Genomic DNA, 13418 nt, shown 5'->3' with positions numbered 1-13418 from the left:
TCTGGGAATGAAGGGATAGAGAGTTTATTATCCTCATTGAACACCGAAGCTGTCCTCCCTTAAAGAAAGCTCCGAGGGGTTCGCAGCCATATGACAGACTTCACATGATATAGTCACTCAGGGCTGCAGAGGCCAGCACAAGACGTCTTTTCATACTTTTTCTTTTTTTTTGTACAACTCCAAAAGTTTGCTTCCCATCTCATAGTGACCATTTGTTATAGCACTTTCTCGATTGTTCCTCTCACTCTTCTGCCCCTGTGCACACTGGACCGTCTGAATATCCTCCGGGCAGTCAATCTGCACCTCTTCACTGAATTACCGAGTCATGGAGCACTGCCATAGAAGGGATCAGTGAGCAGTGTACAGTGGCAGCGGCGGCTCAGATGTCTGCCCGGGGCTGCCGGCTCGGCGTCTCTAAATAGATAAGCACTTAAGTTCTGAGAGGCCGTGACCTGTGAGCAAGGTGCTTTCTCCAAATCTATCTGCGTCTCAGAGGGTGATTCAGCAAAACACCGCTCTGCTCTAATAGATCTCTGGGCTCGGGGGGGACAGAACCGGCAGATTACGGCGTTTTACTCGCCCATTTTCCCACTGAGAGGTCGGAGGAAATGTCAGGTTTCGCTGTGTTTTTTGTTAGAAAAGTCACTTGTGATACAAACTGATTTTTGTGACTGCGTTGAGATGTTTTTTTTTCAATAATCTTATATTATTTGCGATTATTTGTGATTTGCTCAGAAAAATTTGATAATTTTATAATGAGATTTTTAAGCAGAAAGGGAAAATTCTTCTGGTTGCAGCTGCTGATTGGGACCTTTTGCTCGTCTAGTGTAGTAGGAAAGTTATTTTAGTCATGGGTCAGAGAAAACATGCAAGTTCACATCAAATCTCTGATTCAATGAAAAGTAATTAAATCTCAGAGCTTGTTTGGATTGTTTGGATTCCGGAATGAGATTGTTTGATAAAAATGTCAGGTTTCGCTGTGTTTTTGTTAGAAAAGTCACGTATGATACAAACTGATTTTTGTCACTGCGTTGAGATGGTTTTTTTCAATAATCTTAAATTATTTGCGATTATTTGTGATTTGCTTTTGATAATTCGATTTTTAAGCAGAAAGTGAAAATTCTTCTGGTTCCAGCTGCTAAATTGGGACCTTTTGCTCGTCTAGTGAACTAGAAAAGTTATTTTAGTCATGGGTCAGATAAAACATGCAAGTTGACATCAAATCACTGATTCAATCAAAAGTAATTAAATCTCAGAGCTCGTTCGGAAGCTAAAAATATGCCTGTTTTTCTCTATTTTTAAATTTTTTTTACCATTGGCTAAACATCTGCAGTTGTATACTTTCAGGCTGTTATCACGCATCTGAAATTTATTTGCGATTTATGTGGTTTTTGCTATTCTCTCCCCAGAGGGTCGGCCATGTTCCCTGATGCCCTGGAGGAAGCCGGGCGGGTGGAGGGCCTGTCGCTCTCCTCCCCGCAGCCGTCACCAGAGCTGGAGGAAGAGGAGGCCATGGCGTCTGTGACTCGAGGGCCGAAGAGACAAGGACGCTACCGGCAGAGCCTGCAGCTTCTGAAGCCCTTCAGGATAACTCACAAGTAAACAAACCTGATTTAAAGTTTGGGTGGCAGACTGTGACCTTGAGCTGTGTGAAGGTAGACGTGCAGGCAGACAAACAGTTTGAGGCTGTGACAGCGAGTGATGCACATTTAAAGACGCACTAACTTTACTTTTAGCTGGCTGTTAGGGCAGGAGGCCACGATAAGGGACGGGACCTTATCCCCCAGTGACAGACGGCACGCTGTCAGAACATGTGCCGACTGATAAACTTTTTTATTTTTGCTGCTCTCTCAGATTTCTATGAGGAGCGTGCAAATTACTGTTCAAACACCGTTGGCATGATTCACCATTGGTCAACTTCGCCAAGCAAAGGCGCCGCGTCTTCTCCAGCAGCCGACTCAGACCCGCTCCCCCAACATAGCACCTCGGTGTGTGCCCGGGCACTTTTAGACGTTCTCACCTGTTCCCACGTCTTCTCTCTCTCTCTCTCTCTCTATTGCAGGCACCAGCACCCGGTCGATAACGCTGGCTTCTTCTCATTCATGACTCTGCACTGGCTCACCCCGCTGGCGCTGAAGGCCTACCGGGCGTCCAGCCTGTCCATAGACGATGTGTGGGGACTGTCTTGCCACGAAGCCTCTGAAGTCAACTGCCAAAGGTGAGGTAACCGCGGCTCTGGGGGTCTGACTGATGGAAGTGACCTGTGGGGTGAGGGAAGGCTGACTCTCAGAGTTCCTAGAAAACTAGAGTTGGGGTTTGACATGACACGACACACAGGACTGTATTTGCTTTTCCAGTCATATCGACCACTCAGTGGCAGTCACCCATTCACGCACATATTCAAAGAACGCTTCTATACTCAGTGATATTTCTATCACACAGCGTTCAGACCCTGTTTGCACAGCCGTCAGGGTTTAGTACCTTGCTCACTGACACTGATGCAGACTGGACAAGCCAGAGATTGAACTAGCAACCTTCTTGTGGATGACCCTCTGACCAAGTCCTTATTAAAAGATAATTATGCTGATGCTCTATGTGTCTGTCACTGTCCAACAATCTACTGTAAAGACTCAAATCAACACTGAGCATAAAACAAGTGTTTCTCAGCGCCTACGAGGTCCAATGTCATCCAAACATTATTAAAAACACATCAGAAGGCTTCACTGTTGCTCTGAATTAAGATGAACACAGCATTTTAGCCGACTTTGATTCAGTCCCAGCGTGCGGCCGCCACTAATGCTCTGTTGCAGATCAAATTGGAACCAGAAATAGTCTATTTACTATTTACTCCTTCCTCACATTTGCTAAAAACTGCAGTGCCCAGCTGTTTTAGGAAGAATACTGAGACTGTTTTAAAAATACACACTAAACATTTAAGAACAACTTGATTTTTCTATTTCTTACTGAAAGTGTAATGTCCCAGTCAATCGATCAATCAATCCACTTTTATTTGCAGGAAGTATAAATAGATGTCGTGCATAACAGAGCACATCAACAAACAACCAATTTTTAAACATTCAAGAGAAAAGACAGTGTCTAACATAAATGGTGAGATGTATCGATGATAAATGCTTTAATGCAAATAGAATTTATCCCAGTGTTTCTGATATTGAATCATTGCACAAAGAATGAAGATTAGAAAATAATTAATTAAGGACTATATGATATAAGTGTTTTAATTAACTCACTCAGCAGCCGAAACACACTTGTTTGCATCCTTTTTACATTGTAAATATTTAGAAAGTTCCCAACACTAAACAACTAAAAGTTCTTATTAATGTCTTGCTCTTGGAGTTTGTTTTGCTTTTACACTTTGTCCAGTTCTTCCCTGAACCAGCTCTGTGAGGTTGTAGCCCAAACACCTCGAGTCTCATTCTTTTCTTCCCACGCTTCAGGTCAAATTTTTGCTTGAGAATGAAACTCTGACCAAACCACTCTCTCCCCAGTTGTTACTCATCTTTCTCTCACTGATCTGATAGCGAATATATAGGACGCTACTTCCTGCAGCACAGTGTTGTCCTACTAATGCATCAACACTGCGTAGACTGGGTTTTATGAATAAGCAATCAAAGATGACGCGTTTTCAGTGAACTACTTTTGTGCAAAGCTCACCTTTGTCCAATTTCATTGAGCTGCGCTGATGTGAATAAACTTTTGACCGGTTGTGTGAGCAAACACAGGGGAGTCAAAGGTTTTTAGGTTCAGAGTATTGACTTTGTGTTGGTATCTGTGTTGTTTTGTTTTGGTATTTTGCAACTTTAGGACCTTTTTAGTTGACGATGTACAAAGGTGGAGCAAATTCCTTTAATTTTTCCTAAAGCTACGTTCAGACATGCACTGAACTTTCTCCTGACATTAGCTGAAAGGGGCAGCATGTGAGAACTCGAAAAAAGGCAAAACAAATACCTCAGAATTAAACAGAGGTGCCTTACACGTAGAAGACACTGATAAAGATGTCAACCTGGAAAGACTATGAGATTTTAGAGCTTTTAGAGATAAGGGCTGATACCGGTGTTGATGTACTGTTAACAAAAACACGTGATTTCCACGGTGGAATTTATACATCTTGCCCTGCCTCCTGCATCATCTACTCGGGTGTCACCCTCACCTGAATGTTCCAGACATTTTACTGTTGATGTGAACGTGTGTGAACCCAACAATCTCTGCATTTTGCCCGAAGAATTGACATCTTCTGGAGTTCATGTCTGAAAACAGCTTCATATAAATGTGGTGAATCCGAGACGACTTGGGCTCTTGTGCAATTGTCTATTTAAGCTGGTTGGTCAACCCGCCTTTGTACAAGAGCATCACAGTGTGATACAGAGTGTGATCCAATCAGATGAACAAGTGATGTTTTCTGTTTCCAGCACCCAGCGGAGCGTGTTGTATTCAGATCCACTCAGGTGAACAGATCCGTCCCACGTCCCTCCGCTCTCACACTGTCGGCAAGGCTTTGAGTTGCACGTTGACCCTGAGATTGTTTTCCTTTTTTAAACAAATATTGAGATACCGTCTTCCCTTTCGCTGCACTTTATGTGAACAAGATAAATGTGGTGATAAACCCGGTCGCTCTCACACACACACACCCGGCAGACAGCGGCAGAACAACAGATGCAAGGCCAAGGTCACATTCACTGTATTCTTAGTGTGAGAATTTGCAGTGCAAGCCATGTAAACAGCCATCTCGGATTTTGTATGCATGTGTCGTAGCTCGCCAGGATTTGACTAATGAACGTTCAGGCTTTTCTACACAAATCTCAGGGAACACTGTGCCTGGAAGGAAGGCGGCTGAGGAAAGCAGGGATTAGAGATTACAGTGAGAGTTAGTGCCTGACTTTTGCTTGTTATGTCGGGAGCTCCTCTACCTGCGCTGCAGCGTGTCTCCCTGTCACCTTCATTAGCTGTCACTGAAGGGCGCCCTGCAGCAGATCGTGAGATATCAGTTTGTGTTCGGCTGCCGATCAGCAGCGGCTCCACGAATCCATCGCAGTCACGTGCCGACTCCGTGAATGAACAATGCCGACTTACAATAAGTCTATTAGGGGCCATTTAGTTCTGAGCTGCTCGCTGAAGAGAAAACCGACGCCTCTCCCATTACTCACACGCTGTCAAGTCACGGTGCCATGACTCAGCAGTTTAGAGGAGGGTGACTATTTGAGGAAGTTCCCCCTTGTAACTGGTGACAAGTGCGTGGGCTGTAAATGACTTGCTCTGTTAAACGGCTCTGGCTCAGGGCCTCGGGGTTTAGTGTTGCTGCTTCTTTGTGTGTGTGTGTATCAGTGTGTGTGTATAATAGCACGTAGAAGGGAAGGAGCACAGAGCTGTTACACTGGCGTGACTGAGGGACGGTATGCTGAAGATGGGAGGGTTTGGTTGTGTGTTTACATAGCAAGAACAGTTATACAACCTCGATGCAACGCGAGGATGGCGAGTGAGAGAGTGAGAGAGAGTGAGGGAGAGAGAGGGGGGAGAGATGAGAAAAAGCTCCCTGGGAGAGTTGACACTTGTTGGTGCTCAGTGAGGTGCGAAGCTCGAATACGATGTCCTGGCCGACGCACTCTGGAAACATCAGCTTCGCTTGCCATCTGGCAAACAGAGACGATTACTGTTAGGAACATTACAGTCCTGTTTAAAAACACATCACTCCTCCTTTTGGATCCCACACCGGTGCCCCGCTGCTCTCATTTACATTCACGTACATGACGACACACATACTTGAGGTTATTTTTATTTTTTATTACATTGTTTTGATACTTAATCACACATGTTGTCTTTCCCTCCCTTTGGAATCGCTATATAGTCCAGCTTTATATCTCAAAATACAGCACAAACACAGTAGAATCATCACACTTTATTAATTAACAGTTATTAAAAAGACATATATACCTTTGTTCCAGTGTTTCCCAAAGCAAAAAGAGAACCTTAGTGTTAAAGCCTATATGTTCACGTTTTGGAAACATAAAGTTATTCATAAAATTCCTCAGCAGAGGGTGAAAGGTAACATGGGCTTACATTCGTCCATCTTTGAAGCTTGAGCACATTTCTGAGACCTGAAGCTCTTTCAGTTTTGCATGACTGCAGCTGAAGTTGACTCTAAAAAAACGGGAGAGTGACGCTGCACATTGTCATCGTTCTCTAATGATGTGACACAGTTATACTGTAAATACACACCTCTGGACTTACAGTGTAGTCAGATTCACCAACACTCAGGTGAAACTTTATCGGAAAATGTTATTCTTCCCTGTTCTCGGGGCACTGACAGGATTTAGCTCCACACGATATCCAGCTGTGCTTCCTCACACAGCTATCGGGCCTGCAAATAATTGCAATTGCTAAGATTCAACACCATTTGAGAAGAGGTCGTAATTATCAGGCTGTGTGAAAGTCTGCCTGGTTTAATGTTCTGTCTATCTCTGATACGTTTTTAATAAAGCCATTAGGGCGTAAATTACTCTCTGCAGCTGCTCTGCCGCTGCTTTATGGAGTCATTATCCGTGATGCATTCGGCCAACAAGATATTTTACCCTCTTCAAGGGGCATTATACAGCAATGAAAGTACATTAACCCGTCTTTAAAATGTTTGATAGAAGTACATTCTCTCAATTTAATTAAGTCATACATCATACATGGTCGTCTATTGTAGGTCACCTTTGCATTATTATCAGCATCTCCGCCTTAATTTTCTCTTTTTGTACTTTTCAACTGCAGTGATTGCCTGTTTTTATCCCCTACTATGCTTTTGGGGGAAATCTGATTAATTGGAAATGCAACTCTACAGTTTTTAATCAACTTCATTTCAGGAACACTAACAAATCATTAAGTCTTCTTTTCACTTACGATAATTTCGCCCTTCAAAGATGTCGACTTTTACATAGTTGTTTGGTACGATTACAGCGTTTCGCATTATATTCTTGTTTAAATAACAAGTGAGGAAGTTAGTTTGACTTTCATCTTTCCTGTGTGTTGGCTCTGGCTCCAGGCTCGAGTTTCTGTGGCACGACGAGCTGAAGAGACGAGGGCGAGATGGAGCGTCCCTGACCAGAGTCTTCTGGAGGTTCTGCCAAACGCGCATGCTGGTGGCCATCTTTTCCCTCCTCATCACCATGGTGGCCGGCTTCGTCGGGCCCGTGAGTACCATGCAAATCTTCTTTTGTTGTTATATTCAGCTGATTCGGCTAATATGCCTCTCAAGCACTGTCGCTGGGAGTCCCACGTGTGATGTTTTTTCAGAAAATCGCTTTATCCTGTTTCACGCTGGTCTGGAAATTGAAATGAAAACATACTGGGAGATTACAAAGCCTTAGATACAGTGAAACCCATATTAATGCCATAGATCAGCTGGTTATTGTAGTCTGACCCCCCCACACACACACAAAAAACATCAATAAATACTAGATGCAGTTTTTTAAAACATCTCGTATCACAATTTTTAAGTAATCCTCATGTTACTTCTTAGTTGTCACCATTGTTCCAAAAGCACTAAGCTGTTTATTTTGGTGTCAGAGCATGTGTACACTATGTGCCTGCCTCTTCCCACAACTAATAGCATTAACTGGATTTAACTCTTGCACAATGAAGCGTTTGTCTCACATTCCTCTCCTGATTTGTGTCTTTTAAATTTGCTAACAAAGCATTATTGTAGATTTTATCTCTGCAGTTTTTTCATACATGTTTGAACAATTACGAAACGTGACTGCTCTTTTCGTGTCATCTCAATCAGGCCTTCAAACATAGCGTCTGTGTAATGGTTCTTTCCACTTCCTTTATGCCTTTCTTAGCCAATTGATCTCTTAATTAATTGATTTAAAATATTTCCTTTCATCCTCTTCCCCTTCTCATGGGTTTCCTCTCATTCATCTGGTCCTTGCTCTTCTTATCTTATCTTCGTGTATGGCATTTCCTCTTTTTCCTCTCCTTGTAATCCATGTCCTTGTCTTGTTCCACTTTATCTCTTCCATGTTCCTGATCTGAATCTATTATTTTCCTCCCCATTTTTGTCCTTTCAACTATTTCTCTCTTGTTTCTTGAACCTTCTTCTCCTGTTGATACCTTTTCTTGCCTTTCGTTTGTAGGCTCTCCTGGTTCGAGCTCTGCTGGAGTATTCCCAGAGCTTCCAGTCCAGCTTGCCGTACGGCCTGTCCCTGGTGGCCGGGATCTTCCTCATGGAACTGATCCGCTCCTGGTTGCTGGCGCTCATGTGGGCTGTCAACTACCGCACTGCAGCGCGCCTCCGTGGGGCAGCTCTGACTTTTGCATTTCACAAAATCCTCCGCCTGCGCAGCACTAAAGACGTGGGTCCTGGGGAGGTAGGTGGCATAACCCTGGAGGGGGGACTCATCTCCTAATTAACTAAATCATTCTACACTGCAGGGCACCACATGCAGATGATTGAGATGGATTTAATTTCTGCTCTTACACCGTTCCTGCTTAGATCTCGACAAATCCCACAGTCTGGGGAGGCCGTCTTAAATCACTCATTACACAGTTTAAGAGGAATCTTTGTCCAACAAGTAAATGTGGGAATATGGACAATTTGTAAAGGTTTAGTCTTCGTGGTGAGGTTTCAGTATAAAAAGGTTTAGCTAATTGAATTTTGTAATTTGTAATATGACTCATTGTTTCTCTACCCAGCTGATCAACATCTGCACCGCTGACGGCCACCGCCTGTATGAGGCTGTGTCAGTGGGCTGCCTGCTGGCCGGGGGGCCCATAGTGGGACTACTGGGTTTGTCCTACACCGCATTCTTCCTGGGCCCCACTGCTCTGGTGGGGTCAGCGATTTTCATCTTCTTCTATCCAGCCATGGTACGACTTCAGCTAGAACCCCTGACACAGAGGGATAAAAGAGGAAAATGTCATTCTGTTTAGTGATGTTGTAACACAGACAGCAGGAGACAACATACACATACACAAAATAGAATACATTGAACCCAATAAACTATAGAAAAAGTTTTACCAAAAGCTATGAGCGTTAACTGATCTGACAAGCAATTAGGTTACAGAAATTTTCATCATGTAACTGTCAGCCAGGTAAATAACTAGAGCGACTGCTTTATTGTTTATTTCGACACTAGCAAAAGAGGCTCCCCACTTCTTTATGTTGATTCAGGCTGTTGAAGAACACAACCAGCACTTTTTAAAAGCATCATAACTCTGCAGCTATCAATCTCTTGTCAATTTTGTAGCCGCTGTTTTCAAATCACTCCCAGTCTAAGCTGAAGCCTGACAGCGGGGGACCCCGGCATTGTTGCGAAAAGCATTTATCACTCTGGTGCCTCGGACAGGCCTGCAGCACAGCTAATGTGATTGTGTCTGCTTTCATTTCCTCCCCTGCCACTTATTTCTCTTGTCATCATTTCCTCTATTCCTGTCTGGACAGATGCTCGCATCCAAGCTGACGGCGTATTTCCGCAAGAAGTGTGTGAGGGTGACTGACCGGCGCGTGAGGTTGATGAACGAGATCCTCTGCTGCATAAAGTTCATCAAGATGTACTGCTGGGAAGATGTCTTTGCGCACAATGTTCACAGTGAGTGGCTGTCATGTTTCACAATGACTCAGCGACATCCTCATATGCCGCTCATTTCCTGTTGCAACTCGAGACAAACATCATGCTGTTCAGTGCTTTTATTCAGCTCTCTATTCCAGATTCACTCAGAATGAAGGGTGGCCTCTTTCAAACACTTGTCACCGCTGCAAATTAGTGACTAAACACTTGCTTGATCACCTGAAATTAGACTTATCCTTTAGGTGATCTGGCAAAATAACCCTGACCCGAAATCCATTTTCATTAGGTTGCTCGTTTTAAGTGTTTCTCTGTTCCATCACCTATAATCAACACAGCTTTGAGTCCAATGGCGTGAAGGTTAATTTGCGAAGCTGTCTGCGGCCTTATGATAACTTGAATGACTTGTCAAGGCTGTTTTTCTCATCCAAGAATTAGCAATGGCCATTTCTCATGAGGCTGTAGGTTGTGGATAGGGATCATTTTCCGCTTTTAATCGTGCTCCAAATTAGCCAGGTGGGGCTCATTTCCACCGCTGTCCTGCGATTACTTATTATAATAATAATTAATTGGCTTTGGACTTAATGGCCAAGAGTTACAAGTTCATTCCGTCCAATTACCAGTGTTGTTAAATTGGTGATCACAGTGTTTTGACTTTTTGCTTAATAATCCACGCAGAAACACACATAGCATCCAAAGGGAATCCAGTGGGGAATAACGTGCATCAGGAGGAGGGAGCTCTCATATTTCACACACACTGAATTAAAGATGCTGTTTCGGTTCCAGCGTTTGCACCCAGTGAACTGGAACAACAAAGCAGCGAGCACGTGCAGCTGCATTTGGGAGAAGCACACATGAAGGGGGCAGGATTTGGGCATTAGACTTGGACACTTATCAAAGTTCAGCAGGTTTGGAAGCCAGTTTCATACCATGTAAGGATGTGAGGGCCCGTCCTCCCTCTTGTATCTATTTCTGTCCTCTGGCTGTGTGTTGTTTAGTGACGCTTATGGTGTTTGTTGATTGAAAGTCCACTGGAGAGCCCCCTGGGACTCACTCAACTCTTTAACTTTTTTTTCCCGACCTCTCCTTCTCTTTTCCCATCACCTGTTTTCAACATCTCTCTGTTTCTTTCTTATTTGTCCAACAGAAGTGCGATCTGAGGAGAGGGGGATACTGGAGAGAGCCGGGATCATCCAGAGCCTCACAGTGGGCGTCGCTCCCATCGTGGTGGTGATTGCTTGTGTGTGCACTTTCACCCTGCACATGGCTTTAGGCTATGACCTCAATGCAGCTGAGGTATTTTTATCAGGATCTCTAGGCACTGTTATCTCAGCTTCCGTTTTTTTAATTACCCTGTATTTATCTGAGGCTGTCTCCATGTAAAGTTCTGCTAAATACTAACCAATGATTTAATTGGATATTTTTTCATTTTTGAAACTAGTTTAAAAAAGTTAGGTGAAGAGAATTATGCTCTCATGTACACTGACATGACTTTTGGAACATGACTTTGTTTCAGGAAGTAAATTTCCTATTCATTCTCTCTATTGACGTTTCAGAAAACTCCTATAAAAAGAGTTTTAAGCCTTGAAGCTACCAGATGAATCACGAATTTAATTTGACTCTGAGCTAAAAATATTGGACATGGGGCAAAGGTACAAGTCTGTGTACATAATGATGTTAAGAGTGAAGGAACTACACATCCCATAAACCATGTGAATGAGCCCTTTCCAACGACTACCAGCGGACCTCCTCTTGAATTTAACTAATGATAGGATTTTCGCAGTCATGGTAAACATTTCCTTGGTAACAGCGAGCTGCACCAATCAGAGATGCCACTACTTCAGCTGAGGATTGTGGGTAGTGTAGCACTTCTCCTTACCATTGGAATGAAAAACTCGTTATCCCCAAAACGTAGCTTGTGGTGAATCTACCTTGGATGGTTAAAATATTATGGCTGATACTCGAAATCTCTATTCAGAAAATCAATAGGATTTTTACTTTACGGAACTTCCCCGTTGAGCTCTGTTGGACTGTAGATAATTTGTCCCCAGGAAAGACGACATAAATACTTACTTCCTCTATCTCTCCTCACCCCTTTCCAGGCATTCACTGTGGTCGCAGTTTTCAACTCCATGACCTTTGCCCTGAAAGTCACACCTCTGGCAGTGAGGGCTCTATCGGAGGGTTCTGTGGCAGTCAAAAGATTTCAGGTGAGATACACACACTGGTGTTTTTATCTTTTCACACACTTCATTTGTCCCTGACACAGTAAAGGGATTTCAACCCTAATGCAGTGCTAAAGCACACAGTACCATCTTCCTCGTCACGATATGTTTACAGTACGCACTGTGGAAAGGTCAACAGACCGAAATAAACTCTGAGAATGTGGACACAGAATGTCAGTGGGCACTGCTCGGAGCCAATGTAAAGGCGCTCACGTTATAAACACAGACGCCCACATAGTGACATTGTCAACATACTTTATTTCCAAACAGATGCTAAAAGTCACACATTAGTGCGAGGTGGGTTCACAGAAGGAGCTAGGTTCAATAGTCAGGCATTTCTGCCGAAGACATACCAAAAGGTTTGAGGTATTTACTCGCACACGTTGCATAATAAAGTAAAGAGGAACCCGGCAGCAGATGCACCTGAAGTGATGAGGTACTGGTATTATTTTTGTCACAGCTGTGATAGAAGCAGTGCCAGGATACTCATGACATTGCACAGGCTCACACACTTGTTTTTTGTTCAATTTTTTTAGTGATGCAAAAAAATGTCTGCTTCTGCAAGATGCAAACACAAGATGCAAACCAGTTGGCCGTCACAGTGAGTGGTCAAAACTAAATGTTCCACAATGTAACGCATTGTGTCCGTCTCCACAGAGGCTCTTCCTGATGGATGACAGACAGGTGATTTCGATCAAAATGGAGGATCCCGGCAACGCAGTAGAATTTCTGGACGCCACGCTGGCTTGGGAAAAGGCTCGTCCTCCGGCTGCCAAACTTCCTCCGAAGAAGCGGGGAGGCATGAAGAGCGTGCTGCGCAGGGAGAAGCTCAGCCTGTACATTTCCACAGAGGACAAAGGAAACAAGGAGGTTCCCAACGCACAAAGTCTGCTCACAAACATGGAGCAGGAGAGTCCACAGAGCACCATCTCCTCCACTCAGAGCATACGACCTCCGCTGCAGAAGACCCTGCACCGCATCAACCTGTGCATTAAGAGGGTAACAGCACAGATATACATTAAGCAGATTAAGGACAGTAGATAAACAGTTGGACGAACATTTGTTTGCTTCATAATTCCGAAATTACAACTGTGTTTTTCTCTTTTTAGGGTTCACTGGTAGGAATCTGTGGGGGTGTTGGGAGCGGGAAGAGCTCTCTTCTGTCTGCTCTGCTGGGACAGGTGAGATTCAACGAGAGTCAGACAGACACATACATGAAAAACTGGAACAAGCATTCTTCTTAAGCAATGCAGCAGCAAAAAAAGTTTGATTTGGAAGGGAGAGTTTTCCAACCTGCAGTTTTTTGTGTTGCAGATGAGCCTGTTAGAGGGAAATGTAGCGGCCAACGGTGACTATGCTTATGTGTCCCAACAAGCCTGGATCCTCAATGACTCCCTCAAGGAGAACATCTTGTTTGGAAACGAGTATGAGGAAAACAGGTAAGATCAACCAGTGTGCCATTGAGCTGAGATAAGAAAAAAATAATAGAATACAACTTCATTTTTATAGAAAATATCCCAAAAAGGTTACAAAGTGCTTTACTGAATATATGGGAACACAGAACAAAACAAAGATAAGATGCATAACAAAATAATATATTAAAAGAAAAATCCATTCAAACCAGTCTAAT

At 43.6% G+C, this 13418-nt stretch overlaps 1 protein-coding gene across 1 annotated transcript in view; it reads left to right on the top strand.

The window, feature by feature from the left end:
* wu:fb13g09 (ATP-binding cassette sub-family C member 5) overlaps positions 1–13418 on the top strand; it is a 43050-nt gene that overhangs the window by 16647 nt on the left and 12985 nt on the right. The window contains exons 5-15 of the mRNA XM_061079188.1: positions 1410–1598; positions 2063–2218; positions 7040–7187; positions 8133–8366; positions 8692–8865; positions 9440–9587; positions 10711–10859; positions 11666–11773; positions 12446–12787; positions 12898–12969; positions 13103–13227. Coding sequence (XP_060935171.1) covers positions 1410–1598; positions 2063–2218; positions 7040–7187; positions 8133–8366; positions 8692–8865; positions 9440–9587; positions 10711–10859; positions 11666–11773; positions 12446–12787; positions 12898–12969; positions 13103–13227 — 1845 coding nt within the window. The remainder of the gene's footprint in view (positions 1–1409; positions 1599–2062; positions 2219–7039; positions 7188–8132; positions 8367–8691; positions 8866–9439; positions 9588–10710; positions 10860–11665; positions 11774–12445; positions 12788–12897; positions 12970–13102; positions 13228–13418) is intronic.

Source organism: Limanda limanda, chromosome 10, assembly GCF_963576545.1.
Source record: "Limanda limanda chromosome 10, fLimLim1.1, whole genome shotgun sequence".
NCBI lineage: Eukaryota > Metazoa > Chordata > Actinopteri > Pleuronectiformes > Pleuronectidae > Limanda > Limanda limanda.
The sequence above is the reverse complement of the archived record's forward strand: the minus strand, read 5'-3'. Positions and strand labels throughout refer to the sequence as shown.